This window comes from Helicoverpa armigera, chromosome 20 (genome assembly GCF_030705265.1).
Source record: "Helicoverpa armigera isolate CAAS_96S chromosome 20, ASM3070526v1, whole genome shotgun sequence".
Classification (NCBI taxonomy): domain Eukaryota; kingdom Metazoa; phylum Arthropoda; class Insecta; order Lepidoptera; family Noctuidae; genus Helicoverpa; species Helicoverpa armigera.
In genome coordinates, this window is record NC_087139.1 from 6,924,911 (window position 1) to 6,950,635 (window position 25,725).

The 25,725-nt window shown below is 36.7% G+C and overlaps 8 protein-coding genes across 11 annotated transcripts in view; 4 read left to right on the top strand and 4 right to left on the bottom strand.

Annotated features, from left to right (window-relative positions):
- Positions 1-924: 924 nt before the first annotated feature.
- Positions 925-5,491, bottom strand: LOC110373424 (rho GTPase-activating protein 11A). Its single transcript, XM_021330694.3, has 8 exons — positions 5,284-5,491; positions 5,019-5,201; positions 4,508-4,738; positions 3,787-3,927; positions 3,342-3,465; positions 3,086-3,230; positions 2,900-2,956; positions 925-2,652 (listed from the first exon to the last, which is right to left on the bottom strand). The coding sequence occupies exons 1-8, from the start codon at positions 5,395-5,397 to the stop codon at positions 1,095-1,097; spliced, it is 2,553 nt and encodes an 850-aa protein (XP_021186369.3). The 5' UTR covers positions 5,398-5,491; the 3' UTR covers positions 925-1,094.
- Positions 5,492-6,048: 557 nt separating this feature from the next.
- LOC110373425 (RAB6A-GEF complex partner protein 2) lies at positions 6,049-8,189 on the top strand. The gene is made up of 6 exons (XM_021330695.3): positions 6,049-6,343; positions 6,425-6,630; positions 6,726-7,006; positions 7,131-7,283; positions 7,490-7,676; positions 7,750-8,189. The coding sequence occupies exons 1-6, from the start codon at positions 6,222-6,224 to the stop codon at positions 7,956-7,958; spliced, it is 1,158 nt and encodes a 385-aa protein (XP_021186370.1). The 5' UTR covers positions 6,049-6,221; the 3' UTR covers positions 7,959-8,189.
- On the bottom strand, positions 8,151-9,449 carry LOC110373426 (RRP15-like protein). Its single transcript, XM_021330696.3, has 4 exons — positions 9,290-9,449; positions 8,784-9,199; positions 8,378-8,694; positions 8,151-8,260 (listed from the first exon to the last, which is right to left on the bottom strand). Exons 1-4 carry the CDS (start codon positions 9,333-9,335, stop codon positions 8,200-8,202), a joined length of 840 nt encoding a protein of 279 aa, XP_021186371.3. The 5' UTR covers positions 9,336-9,449; the 3' UTR covers positions 8,151-8,199.
- Positions 9,450-9,923: 474 nt separating this feature from the next.
- Positions 9,924-16,511, top strand: LOC110373370 (uncharacterized protein). Of its 4 annotated transcripts, none has more exons than XM_064039682.1 (13): positions 9,924-10,195; positions 11,115-11,287; positions 11,436-11,595; positions 11,804-11,933; positions 12,422-12,708; positions 12,800-12,918; positions 13,033-13,158; positions 13,328-13,556; positions 13,640-13,745; positions 13,979-14,216; positions 14,987-15,086; positions 15,172-15,264; positions 15,343-16,511. In XM_064039682.1, the coding sequence occupies exons 1-13, from the start codon at positions 10,006-10,008 to the stop codon at positions 16,002-16,004; spliced, it is 2,613 nt and encodes an 870-aa protein (XP_063895752.1). In that variant the 5' UTR covers positions 9,924-10,005; the 3' UTR covers positions 16,005-16,511. The 4 variants fall into 4 exon arrangements, with proteins under 4 accessions (XP_063895752.1, XP_063895753.1, XP_063895754.1 ...); XM_064039683.1 differs by having other exon boundaries at positions 9,925-10,195; positions 13,340-13,556; XM_064039684.1 differs by having other exon boundaries at positions 9,925-10,195; positions 11,130-11,287.
- Positions 16,512-17,161: 650 nt separating this feature from the next.
- Positions 17,162-19,222, top strand: LOC110373431 (tubulin--tyrosine ligase-like protein 12). Its single transcript, XM_021330700.3, has one exon. It carries the CDS (start codon positions 17,284-17,286, stop codon positions 19,123-19,125), a length of 1,842 nt encoding a protein of 613 aa, XP_021186375.3. The 5' UTR covers positions 17,162-17,283; the 3' UTR covers positions 19,126-19,222.
- Positions 19,217-21,435, bottom strand: LOC110373432 (zinc finger protein-like 1 homolog). The gene is made up of 6 exons (XM_021330701.3): positions 21,173-21,435; positions 20,976-21,087; positions 20,386-20,579; positions 19,864-20,104; positions 19,663-19,786; positions 19,217-19,562 (listed from the first exon to the last, which is right to left on the bottom strand). Exons 1-6 carry the CDS (start codon positions 21,272-21,274, stop codon positions 19,379-19,381), a joined length of 957 nt encoding a protein of 318 aa, XP_021186376.1. The 5' UTR covers positions 21,275-21,435; the 3' UTR covers positions 19,217-19,378.
- Positions 21,436-21,684: 249 nt separating this feature from the next.
- On the top strand, positions 21,685-23,995 carry LOC110373436 (small ribosomal subunit protein uS5m). Its single transcript, XM_021330707.3, has 7 exons — positions 21,685-21,935; positions 22,076-22,295; positions 22,395-22,528; positions 22,633-22,727; positions 22,856-22,991; positions 23,295-23,494; positions 23,585-23,995. The coding sequence occupies exons 1-7, from the start codon at positions 21,797-21,799 to the stop codon at positions 23,936-23,938; spliced, it is 1,278 nt and encodes a 425-aa protein (XP_021186382.3). The 5' UTR covers positions 21,685-21,796; the 3' UTR covers positions 23,939-23,995.
- Positions 23,986-25,725, bottom strand: part of Atg2 (Autophagy-related 2) — a 29,921-nt gene continuing 28,181 nt past the window's right edge. The window contains exon 38 of the mRNA XM_064039822.1: positions 23,986-25,671. Within this exon, the coding sequence (XP_063895892.1) occupies positions 25,658-25,671 (14 nt within the window). The 3' untranslated portion in view covers positions 23,986-25,657. The remainder of the gene's footprint in view (positions 25,672-25,725) is intronic.

Below are 25,725 nucleotides of genomic sequence, written 5' to 3' on the forward strand. Positions count from 1 at the left end.
TCTCCACAATGGCTGCATACACAAATTTTTATTTACCATACACAATTATAGGACGTCTTACACTAATTATCTGCATAATTAAAATCTTTAAATTCAACAACATTCCGCTGCGCGAACGCACACAACTGTTCAGGGGCCCGATTCTCCTAATTTTACTTAAGCTATATACGATTCACGTTCGACTGCAATCCAATCCCGACTCGATTACGATTGAAACTTATGTGGCATCGTTTTCATCCTTTTCTGTCATTCAATAATGAATCATTTTGTCTGCAAATGATTAACTATTGCAATATGATAGTAGAGCAAACTACCGTATAGACCAAAATCACCAAAATAGCAGACCAATCGAATGTTGTTGGAATACGTTTGGTCTTATATTATTAGCAGAATGCCCGATATGGTTAAAACTGCTATTGCTATCATATTGCGATTCGATTTCTATTTGATTTTGACATTATTAACTTAGGAGAATCGGGCCCCAGTCTATCCGGATGCAAACAATTCATTCATGCAAATACAATGAAGAAAAGCTTGTACTTGCTACCCAGTGCAACTGGTTATTTTACGATCCTATTTATCAGGTCAGGGTGCGAGTGCGAGCAGAAATTCTCTAGAAGCGGGGAACAGCCACCTAGTAAATATTGATTTTATACAGTAACCCAAGCCCCAAATAGTTTTTTGGACTTCTTCACACGTACCACACCACGTTGAAACTACAAAATGCCACAATCATGGATGACTGCAAAATATGGTACTTGAGAATAGCCCATATTTATATATACATACTTCTTCAATACGAAATATACGACCGGCCACATAGTGTGGTTTACTGTACACGTTTTCCTACCTCTAAAATACCACTGAAAAGCTCTAGGGTAAAGGTTCATAACTCAGCTTTTTGATAAAATCAACAACTTTTAATGATCGCTTTTATTAATATAATAATCATAGCTAATAAAATAGTAATGGTATTTACAGATGGCCACTGGTTTCAATATGTTACCTAATTGAGTATTCTACTAACATTAAAATATCAAGTCACTCATAGGTACTTCATTAAAATTATCAGTATTATTTGATTTAATTCCTTCTTACACGCGTTGCTTTTGTCGTGGAGATCGTCTTCTCGGAGATATATGAACGGCTTTAAGCGGCGTGTTAGTCTTTCTGAGATCATTGCTGAGAGCCGGCAGTCGAGAGCTCTTTGGAGTACAAAGAGGCTTTTTCAATACTGGTATTTGAGGGGTTTTCATAGGAATACTTCGCGGAGATACAATCTGTTTAACTGGTGGTGTTGTCTTTCTAGCATTTCTCCAATTATCGAGTTCATCGTTACTGGGAACGTTCAATCGATACGATTTTGAAGGCATGTTAGACGCTTCCACATTCCTCGAAACTCTCACAGGAATGTTTGGTGAAACCACTGGAGATTGTACTTTAGGTTTTACGTGAGCTACACTCCTTTGTGGTTTATTTTGCTGACCACTTACTCGAGGCTTTCTTGCGAATCCAGTATGAGCTGCTTTTTCGTTTCTTTCTGAGGATTTATCTGAGCTTGATTCGAAGAGTTTCGCTTTAGCGAGAACGGCCCCAGCGTTCTGCCGTCGCAGTTTATTTACCGATGGTCTCCCAGTCTGACTAGTTTTCTCTAACTCCCCAGTTTTATCCATGAAGAATGCCGCAGCACTGCGCCATTTTTGTTGTGACTGCGGAGGACTTGGCTTTCTATTCCGGCATGTGATGTTTTGGTAGCATCTCGCTAAAACGCTGTTATTTGATTTTCCAGTAGAGTTTAACGTGTTGTTCATTGAATTTTCCGAAGCAGTATTATCCCAGCTGTTGTTGACGGTTAAATTGAGTGACCTGCGCGCCGGTATTCTACTAATAGGTTTTTCACTGCTGTAGTCGGGTATGAGGCTTGCTCGTTTCCGTAAACGGTATTTTTGGCTCGAGTCTGACACATTGTTGATGGAGGTTTCTGAAGGGGAAGCCTCCCATTCGTTTGGTGTTGACTTCTGTGGTTGTAAGTCAGGTTTGGCAGTGCTAGTTCGTTCTCTACGATTCAGTCCTACGTACGGGTAAAACCTGTCGGTGTTATGACTAGATTGCGATTGAGATGACACGTTCCAGGACTTGTGTCTTACAATTTTCGTGATGTTCTCTTTGGACCGTCGTCGGATTGAGCCAATTTTACGTGCACTTGGTGATCGAATAATTTTGGCTTCCTCGTTCGGTCGTATCTTTAATTCTTTGCTTAACCTTCGCGCCAAGTGGTCGGAAGTGGGGCAGTGTAACATAGCAACTTCCTCTAGAGTTTGTTCATAGACATTTTGTACTTGCTGTAGAGGTTGTACTCTCGGTATGACATCTGTGAATTCTCTGGATAATCTATTTTCAATGGCTGATACTCTGCTTTTGATCTCTTCATATTCTTGCTTGGAGATCCTAACATAATCTTTGTCAGATTGCTTCATATCGGGAGACAAGTCTATTGTGTCGTGGGCACTGAACAAATGCTCAGAGGAAGTTAGTAAATCTTCACTGCTGACGCTCGTTTCAGAGTTCTTGTGGGAACTGAAGTCTCTGTTGATGACTGGAGTACTTCGTGCGTCCATGAGGCTAAGCCGTAGTCGTTTTCGTTCGAGACCCCTAGAAGATAAGTATTACTGTTAGTGAATCAGAAATTTTCATAGGTATTTGAAGCATCACTACACGTATAGTCTACAGGGCTGTCGAAATGATCTTATTCGCAAGTTACGCCGTGATCGGAGTAAGTCACGACTTTATGTGCTTACAAAAACTTTTTAAGAAAAAGCAATAAACATCGTCTAAGCAGTTCGCGAGATTAGCTGAAGGCACAGGTATATAACTGGGTAAAAGAATGCACAAAACTTACATTTTCATTGGTGTAAAAGACAGTTCTTTTTGTGGAAGTCCTTTTGTTATTTCTTTCCTGTAAAACAGACAAAGAATAATATCAGAAAACATGCCAAAAATCAGCTGGCATTGCTTTTCATAATAATGAAAGATGGAAAGAGTTTCCAAGGATTGTTACATATATTGAAGTGTTACATATACTTACTTAGTTTTTGCAGAAAGACCCTCATATGTGTCAAACTTCCGTTTTGCTGCTGATTTGCTCAGGACTGGAGTCTTGCCATTCTCGTTCACTGTAGCTGGCGTGTTCACACTGCCTGACACCATTTTGCGAAGACCACTTAGAACTCCTACAAAAGAAATTAAATAAGGATAAATACAACTTTATTTTTTATGTTACTATGTTAGTACAGTTCTGTTTTCAAAGTCTTTATGTAAAAGGTTGACTGTGTATGACTCACTATTTAGAGAACCACTTCGTCTTTTCTTTTTCCTCCTTGCAAGATAGCCATCGGAATCGTCATCTAGCTGCATCATTAGCTCTTCTGTTAATTTTCCTATGTGTTGTGAGTTTTCGATGAACATCTGACAAAAACATAAACATTTTTATTACACTCCAAGTCTACTTACACCATACAAAAGTAAATTCAAGTGAAGTGATATAGAGGCATTCTCTCAAGAATATAATGTATATTTACATGTAAATACCCAAAGTCATCAAACCCTGTCTGTATTGCACAAAATTTTGTTGGTATCTCATATACATTCTCAATTTCAAATTAACCAAATCAGATCATCAGGCAACAATCAAACCAAAAACTATAGATTTAAAGCAATGTCATATAGATAGGAACATACATTCTTAGTCTTAGTTCCTGATTCTAATCCTTTTCAGTTTCCAATTACCTTAACAAGTGCAACATGGTGTTCCAGTCTCTGTGCAGAGGCAGCGGCGGGCAGGGGCATAATACTGGGAGCCATCACTATGGCCAGGTTGGACGAGTCCATCAGGTTGTCCTTGTGTTTGGATGCTAGGAAGTTTAGTAGCTGGAATATAACATATTTTGTAATGCAATTACAAGTATTTAACACATAATATGTAGTACACACAAGAATAATATAATTTGCTAAGGCAGCTTCCAAACCTCAAAAGAGTTAGGTTGTTTAGTAAAAAAAAAACTACCTATTTTGTTTTAATACTGGCAGAATGCATGTTCAACGCATAATTTGTTTTAGTTGAAAGAAAATAATCTGTTCAAGAAAAGGAACCACTGCATATTGGAATCTATCAGCCCATTACCTAAAAGTGTAATATTTATAAGATTTATTCTAAGATTATCTTGAAGAGAATAGAAAGAAACTTTGATGGACAGCAGTCAATAGGATAGGCAGGTTTTCAGAAGCACCTTAGAGTACTAGACCACATCCAAACTAATAAACAGATTATATATGCAGTGCAAAATACCAGCTCACATATCACAAACCAAAATAACCCAAATCGGTCCAGCCATTCTCAAGTTTTAGTGAGACTAACGAACATCAATTCATTTTTATATATAAGATTAAGCTTTTGATTCTCTAAAGAACAATTACAGTACTAAGCAAATTGCAAGCCCAGCCATCTTACCTCCATAACATAATGCAACAGATGAACATGTAATACTGGTAGTAACAACAAAGTGTGGAGGATGGGCTTCAGTGCATCCTCTCCGGCAGTCAGTCTACATCGCAGCAACAAGTCTTGTACTTCAGCACTGATCAGAGGCTCTGGCAAGCATCGTAAGTAGAGCTTGAGCACACTGGCTACATCTATAGGGTGGTGCCCTTCTGATACACAGCCCCCTGCATCTAGTAATCTCTGAAAATGAAAGAGATGGAGTCATTAAATGGGTAACTGTTTTTAAAGATAATAGTTATATGGATAAAAATTGTTTGATATTTAAATGGTAATATAGATAAGAATTCTTTCCTAGCAATGCAGCCTAGTTGGATTGGAACATAGTTGAATATGAATACATCACACTTTTTATGACTAATAAGATTTTTAGGAGGGAAAATAAAACTAACCCAAAGTCATGGCAACTATTTTATGTCCAAAACAAAGCTATTTTATGTAAATAATTTATTTGCGTTCATACCTTGATGTCCTTTTGGCGGTTCTGTGAGCCCGCTTTGCGAAATAAACCTTCAATATGGGCGTTGGACCGAAGCACCGAAGACATCTCAGTGACAACAACGGGAACACTCAATGTACTGCCACAACAAATAACACTGCATGATGGTACCTTCAGCAAGGGCGCTCCAAATACTGTCTTGTGATCCTAAATTTAAAAAAAAAAATACATAATTATTTACAAAATTCTAGGAGTCCATTTACTTCACAGGAAATGCCATTCCACCCACTTTGACACTTTTCAGGATAATCTTCTTTAGCCGATGCTTTAGACCAGCCTTTTTTAATTCCCCTACAATTATTGACTGTAATTTCCCGTGGTTTATTCCATCTGATATTAACATTTTGTTTACTTGTGAAATTACAAATACAAGTCAAAACTTGAGCAAGTTTTCAAATCCGCCATCCGTAAATTCGTTACAAACGTTACGTTCCGTTTCCGCTCATGAAATGTTGGGAAGGTAAATGCAAAGAAGGTTTTTATAAAGTTAATTATGTGATCCTTAAAAGACGATGATTAAAGACTAATTATTATATTCTAAATCACTTGAAATCTCCAAATACGAAAGAATAACTTCATTTAGCAATTTTATGTCAATAATTTCACTTTATTATGAGTTTTTCTAAACGGAACGTGATTTCGTTTAGAAATTAATTCAACGTTGACAAACTGGCCACACTTTATATTAAAAAATTGTATTATTCATTATGAAATTCTATAATGAGTAAGAAATTGTATAAGAGGATTATCCAAGTAGCGGGGAGTGTACTTCAAGCAATTTGGATCGCCTTTTTTCAAACAAAATACCATAACATAAAACCGGAACTGTTATCGGTTTTTAGTTTCAAGACGAACATATTACCTTCAAACTTTATCCGCGTTCCATTCCTTGGTTTCAAACTCCTATCTCGATGGTTTCAAAAATGAAATGGGATTATCTATTATCTGGAAGTGAGAAGAGTATAGAAATAGATTCAAATGCTCAAGAGTTGGCTGAATGTTGACATTTTGTAGTATTGTTGATCAAAATCATCAAAAGTACTTAAAATGATTTCCACGTAAATAAAAATATAAAATTCTCTGGCTAAATACCTCTTTCACCATATTCTCAAACTATTAATGACAGTTATAGTATAAAGCAGCAATAACTTTCTATAAAACAGAGCAATGATCGAACTATCTGCAAAATTAACTACTGGAACAGTGTATTTAGCTGGGGAAGCTTTAGAATGTTGCATATCGTTTTGCTACACCGCTCAACCGGAACACAGAAATTCTCAAAGTCACTGGTAAATAATCTACCTAGTTATATCCTCTTAACTTTGTATACAGGCAAATTTCTAATATTCAATTTTGACATATTTTTTTAGTGATGCGCTAGAAAACTTAGCATGGGCGTCAGCACAGATTCACTGCTTCTATTCCACATCAAAGAACACTGGTGACAAGACACCTACCATTGGCAAGACCACCTCCCTTGAAGTGACATCATGTGACATTGGAGATGTTATTTTTCACACCAAACCCAAAATACTATTTTGTGACTTGACTATACCATTGGGTGAGACTAAAACTTGTAAGTATACCAACTCCTTACTACTGTTCGCACACAATAAAAATTGCAGAAACCATAGACCCAGTTTTTGTATAAATCCTTTTTTTATTCACCAGTTTGGTACAGAGAATCCCTGCCAATAGAAGCCCCACCATCATACAGAGGAACATCAGTAAAATACTCTTACAAAATTACCATAGCAACCCAGAAAGTTGGTTCCCATATCAAGATGGTCAGAATTCCATTCCGAGTGTTACCGATCAGCCCTATCATGAACGTGCAGGACTTGGCAGCTCTATGTGGCAATGAGACCACTGAGGAACTTCAACCCACCAACCCATTTTCTGAGGAGAGGAAAGTTGAAACACCTTTGACTATGGCTCTACAGGTTTTACAGGTGAATGACCATTTATTTCTTTTCTTTTGGAAAAATGATTATAAACTAAATCAAATACTGCCCTTGAAAACAAAGTATTTGTTTTTAGACAAAGTTAAAATAACATGTATTTCCTATGTTTCAGAATCTCACAGCAAGAAGGAGTCCTAACTCGTACATGATAACAAATACTAGAGGCAAGGTTGGCCGTTTCTGCTTATTCAAATCTGCTTACAAACTTGGTGAAGACATAGTTGGTACCTTTGACTTCTCTGTTGGAACTGTCACATGTATGCAGGTAATTATCGAAAACATTGATGTTCAAACTGGGTAGTTTTAAATATTGCCCTATAGCTTCCTAGAAGTGAAAAAATTATGCATATTAGTTAGTTCCAAAGCATATTTTGATGCAAACAATCAAATCTTTCCTCTGTATATATTATGTAGTATTGACATAATAGATAGATACACTAAATGATAATCATGATTCATCATATATTTCAGGTCTCAGTATCCCTACAACCAGAAGAGGTGATCAAATCAAAGTCACCTTCAAAGAATGTCAGCAAGGACACAAGCAGCAGATCTATGACAGTGGCCAGATATCATGAGGTCACATTAGGCCTCACACAGTCCCAGTTGATATTACCTATACCCTTACATATCACACCAGCATTTGAGGTTGATGATGGTAAATATTCCTTTTAAAAACTTACTTTAGAAAAATGAGTCTAATGATAATAGCAATAAATTCTATTTTCCAGTGTCCCTTAGTTGGCGACTCCACTTCGAGTTTGTGACATCAAATGAAAAGCTGTTGCCAAATCCAGAAGAAAAGGATTGGACTGCACCACTCAATGTACCCATAGAGACAATGGTGTGGAACCTTCCTGTCAAGATATATTCCACCTTGCCCAAGCAAATCACACAGCATTCTATAGGCAATGATGCATATACCATGTTTATAAAATAGAGGACTCGATACATTGTTTTGGCAACATTCCTGAAATTATTGACTTGAATTTACAAAAAGTTTACTAGTTTACAATGCATCTAGAAGAATAATATTTTACTTTTCATATTTTTTCTAATTAATTGTAAAATAATAACTGTAAATAACTGAATATAGAATATGACATATAAATGGTGAAAAATAATAGATAACTTTAATATTTACAATTATTTATTAAATAGTACTTAAAACTATTTTAATGTCATTCATCAACAGACTCTTTATCCCAATCCTTCATTTTTGCTCCCATCATGAAGTCATCTCTGTAATAAGAAAGAATAATTTTTAAAAGTGCAAGAAATAATCATCTTATTTTCTGATATTTCTCAGCATGCTATATTCATCCAAATTCATAAATTCCAGTTTAATCTTATATTTACCTGAGTGCACTCCATTTTGGTTTGTCCTCATCTTTAACTTCATTCTTTGCAACTTTAGTTTCTTCATCCACAATGATTGACTTGCTCTGTCCCATCAGTGTGTCCAAAAAGGCTCTCTTATCAAACTTCTTTAATATCTTCTCTTTCTTACTTTCAGACAGATCATTTCTGTCCATTTCTTGTTCTAAACTCTTTTGTTGATTTCTAACAGCATTGAACAGCTGTACCACACCTTTAGTAGCTATTTTATTTAATAACCTTTCTCTGTCCTTTTCAAGTATATTTGGTTTTACTCTGATGGAAGGCTTGTCATGTTTCTGAAATCAAAGTATATTTTCAGTTATAAAACCCAAGATAACAATGAAGACTAAGCAGTTAAAGAGCATAATAAATAAACATTAGTTACCACTTTCTTTGCAGGTGGTTCAGATGTTGTTATTTCTTCTTTCTTGACCTCTGGTTTCTTCTCCTCTGTGTCACCGATAACCTCAAAAGCCGGTTTTTCTTCTTTCACAGTCTTGATTATTTCAGAATGTTTCTTTGCTCTAGATAACACTAAAGTCTTTTTATTCTTAGGTTTGCTTGAACCTAAAATTTTGGCAACAGAGTCTGCCCAGCCCTCATTGGTTACAAGAGCGGTTTTACTGTCTTCTGCTTTGTCTGAACTTTCGCCATCTGAAGCAATACTATCTTCGTCAGACGCACCACTTTCGGCGTCGGCTTCTATCCCATCCTCCGGCTCTTCCATTGCTTCTTCGTTTTCGACTGGAGACTCATTATCAGATGCTTCTGATTCATCTGCACTTGATGAATCTGAATCCACTGTAAAATAAAACAACACACATTATTTACATCGTGTCATGTTCAAAATTTAACTTAATGCTACATGGAATAGCGCTTGAATCAACTTACTAGATACTTTGAGGACAGGTTTATTCATCGTTTCAGCTACTACCATACTTCTTCTCAATTATAAAGCTTTTGAACTTAAAATATCTTCAATGAAATAGTTTTATTTATTTTTCACGTGGTTCAAGCATGCGACACTGACACTTTGTTGACAGTTCCCAAAATATTTTCAGTAATCAAAAATATAAAGCATTAGACGCCTCTTTTGGACAATATTCCAAGCCAAGAAAATATCGAATGGCCACATATTACGGCACGTTAAAGCCTTATTAATATAAAAAGACAATTTGTATTAAATTATATGGTTCTCTAAAGTTTCTATTATCTTTCTGGGATTGATTTCTCACTTATTTGGTTAGGGTGTTGTTATTTACGAATGATAGTTATCATAACTTGATTGAACGGAACGCACTATTTTCTTTACGGATCTGCGTTTCGATCGCGTAATTTCCAAACGCACCCGAGGTCGCGTAATTTCAATAACTTAAATTCAACGATATAAACATAACATTATTTAAAAATAAATCATTCCCTCACCTCGAGCACAATTGAAAAATTCAAAATTCTAGAATTTGGACTAATAAACTATGACTCGACCTGAAAGTACATTGGTATGAACAACGAAACGCAGAGCTGTTTTTAAAAATAAATTACAGCTGATCGACAAGGCAAGAGAAGTTTTGTTTCATTCGTGAGAAAATGGTGGTTTTGTTCTAAACATGGCGAATATTGCGAACCCTTTATCATATTTAAATAGAAGAGAATACGGGCTCTTACCAGATATTAAGTCTCAGTTCTTCAACAAACGTTTAAATGCAGCGAAAAATCTTTACCGACGTGAACTAGTGTGCCATTTTGGATGTGTAAATGCTATTGAATTTTCCAGCAATGGCGAATTACTTGTATCAGGTATGTCATTTTCTTTATATTTATGCATTCTATACCTGTGGCGCACATAAGTAGCATTTTATAATTTTGTCATCCACCTTATGGGAAGTATAGAATTATGAAAAAAGACGCATATTTCCATATAATAAAAATATAGGTATTTATTAAAATGTTTGTATCATTAATTTGATGATAAACAAGTAGGTTGAGGTTGCGCTGATCATATCTCTACATTTATATATATACCCCATGAAATAATTTTGAATGGTAATGAGACTGGAAGTAATTAATACTTTAATTTTTTTATTATTACCAAATGCTACAGTTTGTTGATTTGTCTCAGACAAATACACACTTATTTATTTGTCTGAGACAAATAAACAAGTGTTGATGATATTATAATTTTAACACAATTTAAATAACTACAATGAGTAAAATGATAAATGGTATAACTCAAGAATAAAATATGTAACTGAATAATAATTTCTATTCAAGACATATCTGACACTTCAAGTGACCCATAGGGTGTTTTTTATTTTGGTCAAAATTCAGGATTGCCATCCAACGTGGCAATGCTACCAGCCTCTTGGGTCCACCACCACTTTGGTACCAGTCCCAGTGGCCAGCTATGAGGAGTTTTTGATGCAATTTTTAAATGTTATTATTAAATAGTAAATGTACATAATAGATAATAAGTGTAAATTTTCTTCAATTTTTTAAATTAATGTAAATATTTCAATGAAATTCAAGTTATTACATTCTTTTACTATTTAAATTTGAAAAAAAAAACTTGACAATACTGAACCACTCTATTACTTACTCATACTGTAATTATTTAAAGGAACAATAATGCTCCAAGTACAACAGCCGCTGATCTTAAACACTTCCTAGGTTTCCCATCATAAAAGGCTTTTAACAGTATTTTATACATGTGTACAAGATTTAATGTTATCAGGTGGCGATGACCGGAGAGTCATGCTGTGGCAGTTCGGGCAAGCCATCCTCGACCGAGGCAAGCCCGTAGCCATGAAGGGATTGCATCAATCCAACGTCTTTTGTCTAGGCATCACAAATGACAACCAGAAGATATATTCAGGAGGAAATGATGATATTGTAAGTGTGTCAGGTTGGGGTCATAGCTTATTTGCACAATTTTTTGGTTCAATTACATTTTTTTAAATAATCTTAATAATATTCAATGGTATTTAATATTATGAAGAAAAGTTTTCCTTAACATCATATCATTATTATGAAAATACAGGTTATAGTGCACGATCTTGAGAGCAAGTGCCCATTGGAGGTCCTACAACATCAGCGTGCAGTGTGCAGCCTGAGCATCGACCCATTCAATGAGCGAGTTGTAACCACAGCGGGCAATGATGGCAGATTGCTTCTCTTTGATACTCGGCAGTCTGTACATGGTGAGGAAATCAATAATATTCAATGATACGTGTTTCTTATCTCTTTGAGAGAACCCTTATCCAGGTAATATCAGTTCTAATTGCTATAACAACAAGTGCCCTCTTTCAATTTATCTATAGATATAATTGCAGTATATTGATTAAGCTGCATTATTTTAAATGATAATAATCAGACAAAAGTGTTGAGTTGAATGTTTGCTCTGCACAGAATCGCTGGTGATATCTCGCAGTCGCAAAGCATTCCACGGCGTGATGTTTCACCCGTCGCAGTCTGGCATGCTCACGTCTGCCAACTCTCGCGACGGGGTCGCGCTGTGGGACTTGCGCTCACCTAAACAGTTAGTACTAACTTTAGTACAAACAACTTCACATCGGCCTTGATAAGTTATTTTATCTGTAGTGATAAATTACAGTTGACAAGTTGCAGTCGTTATAGATAACGTGTTTCTATGACTTTCTGAAATGCTAAACCTGTGAGCAAAAACAGCTTATTGAATCTGATACTGCATAGTAACGGTAATGAATACGACATTTGCCTCATAACTGCACTATTAGAAATGTCATTTGGAGTGCAATTTTTCTTACAGCACACAACAAAAATATAAAATCATCATCATCCTCCGAGCCTTTTCCCAATCATGTTGGGGTCGGCTTCCAGTCTAACCGGATTCAGCTGAGTACCAGTGCTTTACAAGAAGCGACTGCCTATCTGACCTCCTCAACCCAGTTACCCGGGCAACCCGATAAACAAAAATATAAAATGATGAATGCTTATTATTTTTGCATGGAACTATCAATATGAACCCCATAATTTCTTACCTTACAGCCCGATCCTACGATACGCCGGTGCCAACGGTACTTGTCAAAACTGTATGAGTGTTCGCTTCAATTCTGCTGGTACCCACATCTTGGCGCTCCGTCGTCGTCAGGCTCCCGTGTTATACGCAGTGCATTCTCCAGAGCCAGTTGCAGAATTCTATCATCAAGACTACTATAATTCTTGCACAATGAAGAGCTGCACGTTTGCTGGGGAGGGTGACCAGTTTGTACTATCAGGGTCTGATGACTTCAACTTATATATGTGGAAGATTCCAGAAGATGGTGCTGGTTTTCGTAAGTATTGATTGAAACAGGAACAAACATACATACATACATACCTTAGCGTTTATATTAGCAAGACTTATCAATACTTGTTTTCTTTTAGATGTACCAGTGGAGCCTCCACACATTGTGTTGTATGGTCACAGATCTATCGTGAATCAAGTGCGGTATAACCCACACTACTGTCTTATTGCGTCTTCAGGTGTCGAGAAGATTATAAAGGTATTTTTTTTTAAACATTGACATTGTTATATCTACTCAACCTGTTAATAACAACACAAAAGTAATAATACATATTTAGCGTACCTCGTATAAATCGACATATCATATTTTTAGGTGTGGTCTGCAGTAGAATTCCCAAAGATGCGTGGTACTTTATTGGAAGAGGCGCAGGGCTCCGACAACCCTCGGGAGATCTACAGCCATGAAGACTACGTGTCCCTGGTGCATCATAGTGGACAGGTTGGTCATTTCTGCAAAGTTTAATAAGTGTATATGCTTTTTAATCATGCTATTTTATACATTGCTAGTAAATTTTACATGTCGCGACATAATATTGTTTTTTTACTTCCATGATGAAACCTAATACAGGTTGGCTTTTAGGTCTAGACAAAGCAATTAATTTAAACAGCCCTCGTTTCAGTACATATCTCACAACTACGCGGACCAATCTACCAGCGAAGACCCGAGAATGATGGCGTTCTTTGACTCGCTAGTACAACGGGAACTCGAGTGTCTAGCTGAGGAAACAGATTCATTGGACGGATCGAGTTCGGGTGGTTCAGTGCATGACAATGACTCGGATTCTTCAGATACGGACCAGATTGTTGTTGATTTTCTACCTCTGCCGCCCAAACGAGGTATGTTGAAATTCGTTGTGGAATTTGGAAAAACTTAAGTGATAAGTAGGACTAAGTTTGTGTTTTTATTTGTACTTTTGCAGCAAATCCAAATGGAAATCGCAGTCAAAGATGTCCCAACAGACTGGCGCGGTTAGTTGCACAACGGTACTCCAAGAATTTACGGTCACAGAAACGCGGATCGCTAAGGTAAAATCATTTGTTTTATCTTTCGATAAAATTGGGGAATGAATGAATTTAGAAAGGTTTTTGTTTAAAGCGAGTTATTTTACTATATATTTCATATTTTTTAATGACAAAAAATATCACCTAGTATTGTCTTCAAGTTCGGACGGTTTCGTCATTCCTGTTTGAGTCATTCAATTCGCAGTTAGTTTTTGTTTTTACGACTAGATTTACTGAAGGTTGATATCAAATTGCAGACGCAGCAAACAGTCCCGCTCCTCGCTAAGCAAGTCAAGCAGCAAGTGCGGCGGGTCGCAGTCGAAGGGCAAGCGCGCCGCGTCGCGTCGCTCGCGCGGGCCGCGCCGCCCCGCGCCGCGCGCACCCCGCGTGCCGCCGCACGTGCCGCCGCATGCTCACTCGCGCCTCTCCGCGCCATCTAGTGAACGCACCGACTCGGACGAGCCCGCGCATTCCATGTTCAGGAATAGTGGCAGGGTGAGTTGTCACACAGCCTTTTTTATTTTATTTTTATCGTTCCACTGCTTTACACGGGCCTCCTGTCACACAGAGAGGATTGACCATTAATCACCACGCTTGCTCAATGCAAGCAAGGTGGTGATTTTAGACTATATAGTCTATATAGTTATAGACTATATAGTTATCCTCAAGATGTTTTCCTTCACCTTTTTATCAGCCATTGGTGTCCAAGATATATCAGAAAGTACATACAAACTTAGAAAAGTTGCATTGGTACTTGCCTGAACTGGAATCGAACCCACACCCTCATACTCGAGAGGTTGGTTCTTTATCCACTAGGCGACAGGACATCATCATCTCCCGAGCCAGCTTCCAGCCTTGCCGGATGTAGTTGAGTGCCAGTGTTTTACAAGGAGCGACTGTCCTATCTGACCTCCTCAACCCAGTTACCCTGCTAACTGAGTTGTGTACATACATATATGTAGGATAGATTGAAAGTTGTAAGGTGGTTTGTCTTTGGCCCGAGAGAAGTATTGCCCGCATCTGGGTATGTAAATGGGACCTATAATAGGACTATGAATTCATGTAAAGAGTTCATCATTATCCTATCAGTAGTTTTGTCTATATTATTCATTTTAACTTAATCTTATACAATTAAAGAAAGAAAAATATACTAATTACACAGCTTATTATAGATATAATACTCGTTTGTAACAGGGTATATTAATAAGTAGGATGTATATTTCTTACTATGTGAATTTGTATCAATATTATTGTAAATGTTCCAGATGATCAGACCACTTAGAAGACGCATAAACCTCACAAGAACTGCTAAGAGGAAAACTAAAGTCACTAGTTATAGGAAACCAATTAATTTAAGAAGTAATGGTAAGATTATTTATATTTTTGGCAAAAATATATTAAAATTATATATGCAGCAATTTATTAAATTAATTTTGTTTGTCAATTTCAGGAGCAGCCATGGCACAAGACAGTAGTGATAATAACAATTTTTCTAACTTTGATAATTTCGACGATAACTTAGCGCAACCCAGCACAAGCACAGGTAAATTGATCAAAAGATCTATGGAATCCATTGTTTCAAAAATAATAGTAAGACATTGAAATATTTTCTTTTGTTCAGGTTATAGGGGCCAAAACACATCAGCGCTATTTCGGATAGCAGAAGTAGATTCTGACGACGACCAGTCAGTGAGCAGCCGGCCTATATCGCCGCGCAACCAAAACGGCAACCAGAACATTCCACCAAACCTCGTCAGCATCATACCTACGCCAATCAACGGCTCGCGAGATTCACTCGGAGACTCCCTTCGCGTAGAGCCTGCAGAATCAGAAAGTACTAATAACTCGTCTCCACCACCACCAGAAAATCGACGAATGAATTTACGAAGAGTCCGGCGGAACGGTAGACTCAGTCTACATCGCTCAGATTCAAGCGAGTCCCCTCCTCCCAAAGATCAAGCGGATCGAGCAAGTACCTCAGTTATGGAACCACATTCGCCCAAAGTAGGTTACAATAGAACAGTCGCGAGACTTATGAATGAGACAAATGAGAGTGAGTTAGAGAGCAGTTGTAGTACTGAAAGCAGTATGTGGCCGGCCGCGGACGTCATGGGCACTCCCGATAGCGGAGTGGGTACAGTCGTGGGCAGCAGTACGCGGAATTCACAACCCCGTGCTGACGATGTTTCTGATGACCCTGAATACCAAGCGTTCAAGTTCCGACAACGAGTGAAAAAAGCGCGGCGCAACTACAGAGAACATATGGACTCAGACTCCAATTGAACTGAATAGATAGATATATAAATAGTTCTATCATAATGTTCTACTGTAAGTGGACTATCCATCGACTGCATCTTATACTATTAATGTTATGTATTAACGCTAAGAATATCCACATTTATTGGCGTTTATTTACCCTTTAAATGTCTGGACTGGTGATGCCACACTATTATTAGATCATCTAAACTTAGAGACTGTATTTCAATATTAAAATGTACATTATGGTACTAGCTTCGCGTTGATTTGTGGAAGGAAGGTGTGTAGAAAGAAACGGTAATTGTCAATATTACAAGACAATTACCAGCATTGCAAGCAATCAAGTTTTAAACGGAGTCTGTGTTGTGTTGCTATACGCACGACGGTTTTGCTTTTGTATAGTTTATTATAATAAAGATTTATGTGATCTGATTATTATCAAATAACTTAATTAGTATTTAAGAACCATCAATGTTCCCCTAAAAAGGTTGTTAGTATAAATCCATGTGATTATAAATAAATTGACTAAAAATATGTTATTGTTTTATTGCATGCTAGCTGTTTCTCTCACAATCGGCAATGTAATCTCCGCATACAGCTGCTGATCCAACTTGACGCCTTTTTGCTGGTGCAATGGTACTCTGTCATACGTTCCTTACTATTAAACGATTGAGCAAAGAATGAAAATTTATATGTCGTATTGTAGGTAGCTCATTGAAGACACAGAAGTACTATAAAACAATATCCTCTCCGGAGAGGAACGCTAGGTGTAATGTGTGAGTGTGTAATCAAATACGTGGAGAACATGTATTTGGTCAATAGCTCTGCCCAGAAATAAACGAGCATTCAGCCGCGCATAGAGTATACTTTTTAACATACTGAAAAAGCTGCGCGAAATATCAAATGCATGAATGTTCATCTTTTAACAAGTTACACCTTATAACATCGGTGAGTACCCAGCTTTAGGGTACAGATGAAACCATAGGAAACGGCTTATTTACTGCATGATGATGAGGCGTGATCTCCACAGTAAAACTATAATTCAGTTACTTTGTGATTCCAGAATTCTTGTCTTAAAAGCTAAGTATCTACTAATGCCGCAAAAAAAAACTGTTCTTGGCAAAAAACCTTTTTTCAAACAAACTCCGATCAATATTTGACACTTTAAAAGGTCAGTGACATTTGCCGGCTGATCACTGTCTTGCTTGTCGTCGTCTTGTCTGACAGTATTGAACGAAAGGGGTATCGAGTATAACCTAGCAGATTCTTATCATTTTTCGGTTATTGTGAGTTAAAGGTTGAAAAGATGGATGGGATATCCACTTACAACAATTTCTTAGCGTTACACAAACCCCAACTAGTGCTATCTGGAGTACCTGAACATTTTTGGCCATCAGTATGTAAGAAAATCACTGACCAAATATTTGATGCTGGTTTAACATTTCAACTCGTACAAATAGATTATGAAGGCACTGAAAAAATGCCTTATGATCCTTTATGGAGTGTGATAGCCATTCGGGATATAGAGTGCTCAGATGCTAGCCATATATACTTAATTGACCATGCATGGACGTTCAAGGCGAATAGTATTAGAAATAATTTAAGAGTTGTGCCGGGGCTTTTGGAAAGAATGTGCAGTATGATGCTTATATCGGCAAATTCAACGGAGGAACAAATCGAAGAGGTCTCTAAGGCTATGTGGAAGTATGCACATACTTATGCAATTGGAGGGAGTGACTTTTCAATTGAAGACAGGGTTCCAGTCTGGTATGTTTTGGATGAACTGGGTTCTGGTATTACCCACTCTGATACTCCCAATTTTCGTGCAGTGCCTTTTATATATGTGCCTGAGCAATTAACTTATACTTTACTTTTTCCAATTAAGGATATAGAAGAAGGTGATATGGTTACAAGGAATTTTGTGGAGGGTCATTACTCTGATCCCATGCAGAAAGAAGCTATGCTTATTCCCTGGAAACACTATGATTACTTTGGGGAAGATTTTGCCCAAGTGGAGCCAAGCTCAAAATATTTTCTGGAGGGTCACATAGTGGAAACACTTCCAGAGCTAGAATTGTTAAAAGAAAGAGATACTCCTTCTAAGCTGAAAGTATTCTCAGAGTACAGATACATAAATGAATATTTGACAGCTCCTGAGTTTGAGATAGTTGATAATGAAAATGATGCAGATGTATTGTGGTACTTGAATCATTTTAAAGAATTTCAGGATTTGAGTGTCCAATCACCACACAAATTCGTTAATCAGTTCCCTTTTGAATATGTTATGACAATAAAGGATCTGTTGGCAGTTATTGCAAGAAGGACTTCTGAAAAATATTCTAAAGATTGCAATTCTCTAGAGACATATCCAGTTTGGTTGCCTACTACTTTTAATATGAAAACTGAATTACCAAAACTTGTAGCTTATTATATGCAAAGGAAAAAAGCTGGATTAGATAATCACTGGATCTGCAAGCCATATAATCTAGCAAGAGGCCTAGACACCTACATCAGTGATAATTTAGATTTTCTTTGCAGGTTACCTCTGACAGGACCCAAAATTGCTCAGAAATACATTGATAATCCTGTTCTTTTTGAAAGGCCAGATGTAGGTCAGGTGAAATTTGACATACGCTATGTTATTCTTTTGAATTCTGTTAATCCAACAGAAGTTTATGTGTACAACAACTTCTTCCTCAGGTTTGCTAATAAACCATTCTCTTTAGACAACTTTGAGGAATATGAAAAACACTTCACTGTTATGAACTACAGTGAGAGTGCACCACTTTTTAAATTGTTATGTGCAGACTTCAAAGAGGCGTGGTCCAGGCAGTTTGCCAATTATGATTGGGCAGATGTTGAAAAATCAATATTTGAGATGATTGCAGAGTTGTTCACTGCAGCTACGTCTAAGGCGCCTCCATGTGGAATAGCAAAGAGCCCACAATCTAGGGCTCTGTATGCTGCTGATATCATGCTAAGTTGGAGAAACAAGGGTAGTGAAAAAGTCATTCAGCCCATATTCTTAGAGATGAATTGGATGCCAGACTGCCGGCGCGCGTGCGAGTACTACCCCGACTTCTATAACGATATTTTCTCTGTCATGTTCTTGAACAAAGAAGTTGACACATGTACGAAAGTAATGTAAGCTTTAAGCAATATTTACAAATTCAGCTTTTTTACGCATTTACTGTTTATTATATTTACACATTTGTTACTCACATAATAAAACTATTAAAGCCTGACTTTTGAAACTTTATTTAACATCTTATCCTTTATGTATGGAATCATAAATTTAAATACATTAAGTTAGAAGAAATAAAATTAATATAATACAGCTAATTGGGTTTACGATATATCACTTCTTAGATTGCTTGATTTATAATGAATAAATATGAAGTTTAGTTTTTTTGTAGTACTCTCTTGTTGTCATCTTGAATGAAACCGAAGGGGTTTTCTTCATCTACGTCTCGGCGGCTTAGTAGCACGAGGACCACAATTACTGCTATCAAAACAAATAGCATGATCCAATAACGTCGATAGATACCTCCAGCTCTTCGCACTCGAGAAGATGGGAGTGAGTTCCTAAAAAGTAAAAACAGACATTGTCAGTTTCTGTTGATAATATAATTCAATACCACGATTGGTGCTTACGAAAGTGACTTAAACAATTTATTGTACTTACTTCCACCATCTGCTGATCCAAGCAAAGGTTGACTTTTGTTTGTACTTGTTTTCATCATGATCATAGTTAGTAGACAGTTTAGGGGGTTCACTAGATTTAATGCTTTTCCTTGGAGCTTGACCACCTGCAAGAAATAACATATTATCATTTTGTCATGAGAGTAGCACCTTGTACATGAAAAATTTATTGTTATGAACCAACCTTGTAAATTGTCATTCCTCTTAATGGAAGTGCTATCATAGATATTGACAGGGTCATCGGGTATTTGGACGATGGAATGTGGTGTGCCATTAGCGGAGCGGCCACTAGACTCGTCATCGCTGGCGCCGACTGGGGTGCCTCGTTGATTATCTACAGTGCTTGTGTAGAAGGGAGAATGATGGTCGATTGGAGATTGACTTCTGCGCCCCGCTGCGCCTTTCATATCTTGGTCTTCTGAAAGCTGTTATGGAGAAATTGAGTATATAATATCATAGAAACCCTTAAACATACATCAAAGATTTCATTTGTTTTTTTTTTTCCTTTTTACTGGGAGCTGCTGTATTTAAAGAATACTGCAGGCCATATTAATATGACTTGAAAACCACATTATAATTTAAAAACTATACAGATGCAAACATCATTCAAATAACCTGCCAGTAAAAAACAATTTGAGTAACAAAAGTCTTGATTAAAGTCTAAAAATATGTCAAAGGCCTTCAGAACTACATGATTTAAACTAACCAGAGGTAGACCCAAGCCTGCTCTGGCCCAGTTAACTCCAGCCAACTTTTCCCTGAGCTCATCAGCCACAGGGGAGACTAGGTTGGGAGGGGGAAACACGGGTGTGGCACATGATGGACACTGGTAGCCTGCGGGAGCTGTTGTGCGGGGCAGAGCCCTGTATCGTGCCTCAGCACATGCCCAGTGGAATACATCTGAAAAGATTTATATGTGTTATGAGTAATGACTAAATATGTGTTGAATGGATGCTGAACTATTTGCCTGGTTTAATGATGTCTATTATTATAGAACATAATATTTGTTTAAATATCAAATACATCTGGCTTAAATATAATGAACAGTTTGTGCATTTAAAAATATAATTTGTGTTATTCAAAGTCAATATGTAGATAGGTGTTAAAATAGACTTCAGATTACTCTTATGTATTGCATGCTAGTAATTTTGATCAGTATTTAGTATATAAGCAATAAATGCATTATAAACAGACATTTGAAACAGACCAGTACCTACACTGATCTTATCAAATCTGAAAACAAGCTTTATGAATTAAATTCTATTAGATCACTATCAAGTAGTACTAGATACTTACGATAACATGTAAGACGAATACATTCGCCCTCGCTTAGGGTTTTTGTGCAAATTTCACATATGGGATTATAATCACTGTCTTGTAACCATTGCAAATATGACTGTATTATGCACTGGAAAAGAGAAAGATACAGCATACATTAACACAGTACATACTTTCACTGAAATTAAAGAAAATGATCGACGAAAGCTTTATACCTTCGGGTGACTCGTCACCATACAATATTCACAAACATTAACTCTGTGCTCAAAGCAAAACTGATTTGTAACTCGTCGCTTTGGACATTTACACAGCCCCATTGTGATTTTTCGAGAAGATTATACCAATAGGTAATTTAATTCACAACGTGCAAAAGAAAAACATAAGTTACACTGAATTATTCTGTAATAAAATCGAAGACAAACAAAAGTGGAAGTGGGGATGCAACCAGCAAAAGTCAGCCACGTAAAACAACTGTCAAAATGACTTCTGCGTACGTAAATAAGATTTGCAGTAGCATAGTGATAAATTAAATAGGCATGTAGTCTTGGTTTTAATTAGGAGTAGGAATAGGGATTAACTTGGCTTCCAAATTGTTGTAAGTATTCCGTAAATTATACGGTATATTCTCCGAGTCAAATCTGTCCATAACTACGATTCATAATATGATTGTCTGTAAAAGCCTGTTGCTGTTGCCTGCCCTGCCTGTTTGCCTGCCGTCAATGTCAAATAGTGAAATTTGTCACTGTCAAGCTGTCAAGAGATGAATGGGACATCGGATTGCTAATTAATTTAAAAATATTAACAAAATAAAAGAAACAGAGGCTTAACTCTGTTTCAAAATGTCTGTAAAATTATTCTCGCTTGGAAACATCTTGAGCAGACCTATAAGTATTCTTTTGAAGCAAAACAATGTAACACCTAACCTTAAAACTAACTTCAGCACTTCGTCTGTTGCTTGTGTGAATTTTTTCAACAAATGTAAGTATATTTCTTAATTTATTAAATTAGAAACTAATGTATGTGTCTATTATACTTTTTATAATATCAATCTTATATAAAAATAGCAGTTATATTCGTTGTTTATTTTTGGTCCTCAATGTTGATGATTTTCCTTTTAGTGCCCGCAGAAAAGCTGTGGAAGTCAGTGACATCCGTAAGTAATGCTGGTGCCAAGAAGGGTCGTGGTAGAGGAGCGGGACGCATCCGTATCCGCGACTTGAACCGCGGTCAGGTGATTGGAGTGGGCAAGATAAACATGCTATGGCCTGGTTTATCTGCACCTGTAATAAGAGGCAGAGAGCTTCTTAAACAGCAAAGACTACCTGATGACCAAGAAAGGTAAATTATGTCCTTATTTTCATGTTGAAGTTCTTGTCTTACAAGAAATATGTGATTAAATACATAGTGGTGTGACTTTACAATGCACATTTGTTACAGACTTGAAAAACTAATTAAGATCAGAGATTCAATGACAAAGTTCCGGCGCCTCAAACTCAGTCCTATAGAGAGAGGTTGGTCTGGCACTAAATTGCCAGGTCGAAGCCTAGGACCCCCTGATCCTATCGGAGAAGGTAAATATCTATCTTAGCTAAACTTACTGCTCAAGACTGATGTCTGAAAAATGGTCATCTAAAAGTGAACTGAGTTGCTAATTTTTAAATATTGTCTTTTTTAGATGAATTTATTGGGTTTGACACAAAAATCTTGCAGTTGAGGTCACTTCTGATCATGAAGGGAAGTCTTGGTCGTACAAGAAACTTTCAGGCAATGGTAAGACACTGACAGATCATATGAAACAGCTTTTGTCAAGGCTGTGTAAATTGTGTTAAAGTTTTGATGTATAAGTTACCTTATATATTGATTGTTTGAGGTGAATAACTAACTTTATTATGTTGTAGGTTGTCACTGGTAATGGACAAGGGCTGGCTGGGTTCGGTATTGGTAAAGGAAAGGAAGCACCAGCTGCATTGAGGAAGGCTAAGAACAGGGCTGGCCAGAAACTCATGCATTTTGAAATCTACAATGGACACACAAGTAAAATCATTTAAATGTTTTAAACTATTTTTCTTTAAATGTCTATGTTTAACCTTTTCACCGCCACGCCATATCGGTATTCCTATGCCCTGTACGCCAAGCCCGAAAATCTTAATTAAATATCTACTAAAAAATACATAAAAGTAATGATTTAATAGGTTTATTTTGTATTTTTCTGCGACCTGTTTTTTGTCGAGTATAGCCGTCGTTGGCGCACAGGGCACGCTTGCTCATGTCGGCTATAGCCGACATTGGCGTTCAAAAGGTTAAACAATATGGCTACAATACCATTTTTTGTTCCAGTTTTCCATGATTTCTACACAGCATTTGGAAAAACTAAAATATTTGTTCAGAAAAAGAATGAAGGCTATGGTTTGAAGTGCCATAGAGCTATCAGAGAAATCTGCCAAGCTATTGGCATCAAAGATATGAGAGCCAAAGTTGAAGGGTCAAATAATTTGCAGCATATTGTTAAGGCCTTCTTCCTTGGTCTTTTGCAACAGGTAAACTTTTAAATTAATCTTATTGAAATGTTTAATTAGTTACAAAAAACTATGTATTAAAATAATGTAATGTGTTTACAATCTTTTCAGAGAACTCACCAGCAACTGGCTGAAGAGAAAAAACTGCATTTAGTGGAATACAGAGCAGAAAATGAATACTTCCCGAAAGTAGTTGCCAGCCCTTCTGAAGTCAGGACAAAAGACCAAGTACAGAAGAATGAGACCCTTGATTTCACACAGTATGTCATGAACGACAAAGTCATATTGCAAAAGAAGAAGTTCCCACCTTTCTATGAGAAAATGCCTCACTACCAGATATATCTTAAAAAATACGAGAAGTACAGAAACCATGAGAAGATTAGACGCAATCTGAAGGTAGAGTATGGTGAGGTCAAGAGCTTCCTCAGTGACAAATACCCTGAAAAGGCAGAGCAGGAAGCTTAGATATAGTTAAAGTGTAAATAGTTGTTAGAAAATAAATAAAACAAATGTATGTTGCAATCATTTATTTATTGATTTCAAATTATCAAAAGGATTATTTTCTTTGTTTGAATAAAAACAATAATGGAATAGTCTTACTACTCTATTAGATGTCAAGGAATCACGCAATAAAAAATGAAACAAGCTTTCTACTTTGAGTAAATAATAGCATTAACCTTTACACCATCACAACTTGTACTACCCGCGACACTTCCACGCGGCCATTCGTTGATATTTTATTCAGTGCTAGGTATTTTTAAAAATAAATTTTCCAGTACTATCCGCTCATTAATTGAAAACATACCGAAATTAAATAAACAAAATCTTTTTTTTATGATTACAATGACTTCAAAGTTGTAAATAAATCTATATACAAACCAACATTCCGAATAGGATATCGGGATAATAAAAGCAAAATCAAATATATTTCAATAAACTCCGACGTATCTGTCATGGCACCCATCTTTCGTCCAACGATTATTTACATGAATGTTTAAAGCCTAAAGGAGCCGCTAAATGCTCTAAAATGCGAGACTGTTCTACTCGAGCACCACAGTCTTTTCCTTTTATGGTTGTTTTTTTTCCGACGAGAATAGTTGCATTAGCGGGTAATATTAATTTAATTGAATTTAATATTGACACAACCAACAGCCATCAAAATGCAAGATTAAAGTTTCTCCAATGTAACCTAGTTGGAAATATACGAAAATCTGTTCACAAAGTTCTGCTAATCGATTTTCCATTTTTTTTCAAGTTATGAATCTGTTCTTGAAATTGAGAAAAAGAAATACATATTTGTATAAACTAAAACTATATCTATCATAAGTTTATAACGAGTTACATAACCAACGCTCTTTTGTATTGCAACAAAGTCCTGCCAAATGCTGGGTGTAAGTGACACCGTACCAGAACTGATACAACAGAATCAATACAGTAAAACGATGTACACAAAATCTTAAAATAAAACATAACCAATCTGGCCTTAAAGTATTGGCTCTATGGTATCCGGCCCCTGTACAGTGTACTTACAACCATAACTTAATTAATTTAATATCAAAAACGAGAAGATAAGTTTTGTACCTCGATTATGTTTGTAACTCTGTATAAAAATACATCACATTTTAGAATCACTACGCGTGCTTGAAATATTTTATATTAATCACTTTATTCGATGAGCACACGATCGAAAGCGCATTTTAACTACAAAAATATCATGTTCGGGATTTTATTCATACCAATAGAGGCAAGTACATGTTTTAAACTAGCCGCTTGCCCATTGATGAACGCCAGAAACCCTAAATCTACAGTTATACTAGAGGTATTGAAAATAGCATATTCCATGAACAAAATGAACTTAAGTTGGCAGTCTAGGGACAAGCCTCGTGTGGTGTACTGAGCAGGGTCTTCGAGCGGATTGCATCAAACTTAGTCTACCTGTGTATTATGATAGAGTGATAACTTGAGCGTACGACAATTGGATATGTACTTTCATATATGCATTCGTATTTCCTAAAAACATTATACACATGTAACAATTTATTTAAAGGGAATGTAATAACTACTACTGCTAAAGAATGGACGCTGATGTTCTTAAGTTTAGTGCAACCCGCTCTCACAATATTATACACGAGAGTAAATTGTGTGAGAGAGATCATCGTATAAAAGTTGAACAGCGGGATCTTCTTAATCTATAGAGTCTGAAACAAAAAATAAGACTATGTAAGGGCGATATTGTTACTTGGGAGCCGTAA

What these genes read in the sequence shown, in the direction of transcription:
- LOC110373426 (XM_021330696.3), bottom strand. Translation starts at nt 9,335, where the DNA reads ATGGTAGTAGCTGAAACGATGAATAAACCTGTCCTCAAAGTATCTA. An exon ending in AACCACCTGCAAAGAAAGTG is followed by an intron (nt 8,695 to 8,783) that starts GTAACTAATGTT and finishes CTTTGATTTCAG; the next exon opens with AAACATGACAAGCCTTCCAT. An exon ending in CCAAAATGGAGTGCACTCAG is followed by an intron (nt 8,261 to 8,377) that starts GTAAATATAAGA and finishes TTCTTATTACAG; the next exon opens with AGATGACTTCATGATGGGAG.
- LOC110373436 (XM_021330707.3), top strand. Translation starts at nt 21,797, where the DNA reads ATGTCTGTAAAATTATTCTCGCTTGGAAACATCTTGAGCAGACCTATA. An exon ending in CTACCTGATGACCAAGAAAG is followed by an intron (nt 22,296 to 22,394) that starts GTAAATTATGTC and finishes CATTTGTTACAG; the next exon opens with ACTTGAAAAACTAATTAAGA. An exon ending in TCCTTGGTCTTTTGCAACAG is followed by an intron (nt 23,495 to 23,584) that starts GTAAACTTTTAA and finishes CAATCTTTTCAG; the next exon opens with AGAACTCACCAGCAACTGGC.
- LOC110373431 (XM_021330700.3), top strand. Translation starts at nt 17,284, where the DNA reads ATGGATGGGATATCCACTTACAACAATTTCTTAGCGTTACACAAACCC.
- LOC110373425 (XM_021330695.3), top strand. Translation starts at nt 6,222, where the DNA reads ATGATCGAACTATCTGCAAAATTAACTACTGGAACAGTGTATTTAGCT. An exon ending in GAACTGTCACATGTATGCAG is followed by an intron (nt 7,284 to 7,489) that starts GTAATTATCGAA and finishes CATATATTTCAG; the next exon opens with GTCTCAGTATCCCTACAACC. An exon ending in AGCATTTGAGGTTGATGATG is followed by an intron (nt 7,677 to 7,749) that starts GTAAATATTCCT and finishes TCTATTTTCCAG; the next exon opens with TGTCCCTTAGTTGGCGACTC.
- LOC110373424 (XM_021330694.3), bottom strand. Translation starts at nt 5,397, where the DNA reads ATGTTAATATCAGATGGAATAAACCACGGGAAATTACAGTCAATAATT. An exon ending in ACCATGTTGCACTTGTTAAG is followed by an intron (nt 3,466 to 3,786) that starts GTAATTGGAAAC and finishes TGTTTTTGTCAG; the next exon opens with ATGTTCATCGAAAACTCACA. An exon ending in TCTTTTACACCAATGAAAAT is followed by an intron (nt 2,653 to 2,899) that starts GTAAGTTTTGTG and finishes CTTATCTTCTAG; the next exon opens with GGGTCTCGAACGAAAACGAC.
- LOC110373432 (XM_021330701.3), bottom strand. Translation starts at nt 21,274, where the DNA reads ATGGGGCTGTGTAAATGTCCAAAGCGACGAGTTACAAATCAGTTTTGC. An exon ending in TGGTGACGAGTCACCCGAAG is followed by an intron (nt 21,088 to 21,172) that starts GTATAAAGCTTT and finishes TCTCTTTTCCAG; the next exon opens with TGCATAATACAGTCATATTT. An exon ending in TATTCGTCTTACATGTTATC is followed by an intron (nt 20,580 to 20,975) that starts GTAAGTATCTAG and finishes AAATCTTTTCAG; the next exon opens with ATGTATTCCACTGGGCATGT.
- LOC110373370 (XM_064039682.1), top strand. Translation starts at nt 10,006, where the DNA reads ATGGCGAATATTGCGAACCCTTTATCATATTTAAATAGAAGAGAATAC. An exon ending in TGGTGCATCATAGTGGACAG is followed by an intron (nt 13,159 to 13,327) that starts GTTGGTCATTTC and finishes TAATTTAAACAG; the next exon opens with CCCTCGTTTCAGTACATATC. An exon ending in CAGAAACGCGGATCGCTAAG is followed by an intron (nt 13,746 to 13,978) that starts GTAAAATCATTT and finishes ATCAAATTGCAG; the next exon opens with ACGCAGCAAACAGTCCCGCT.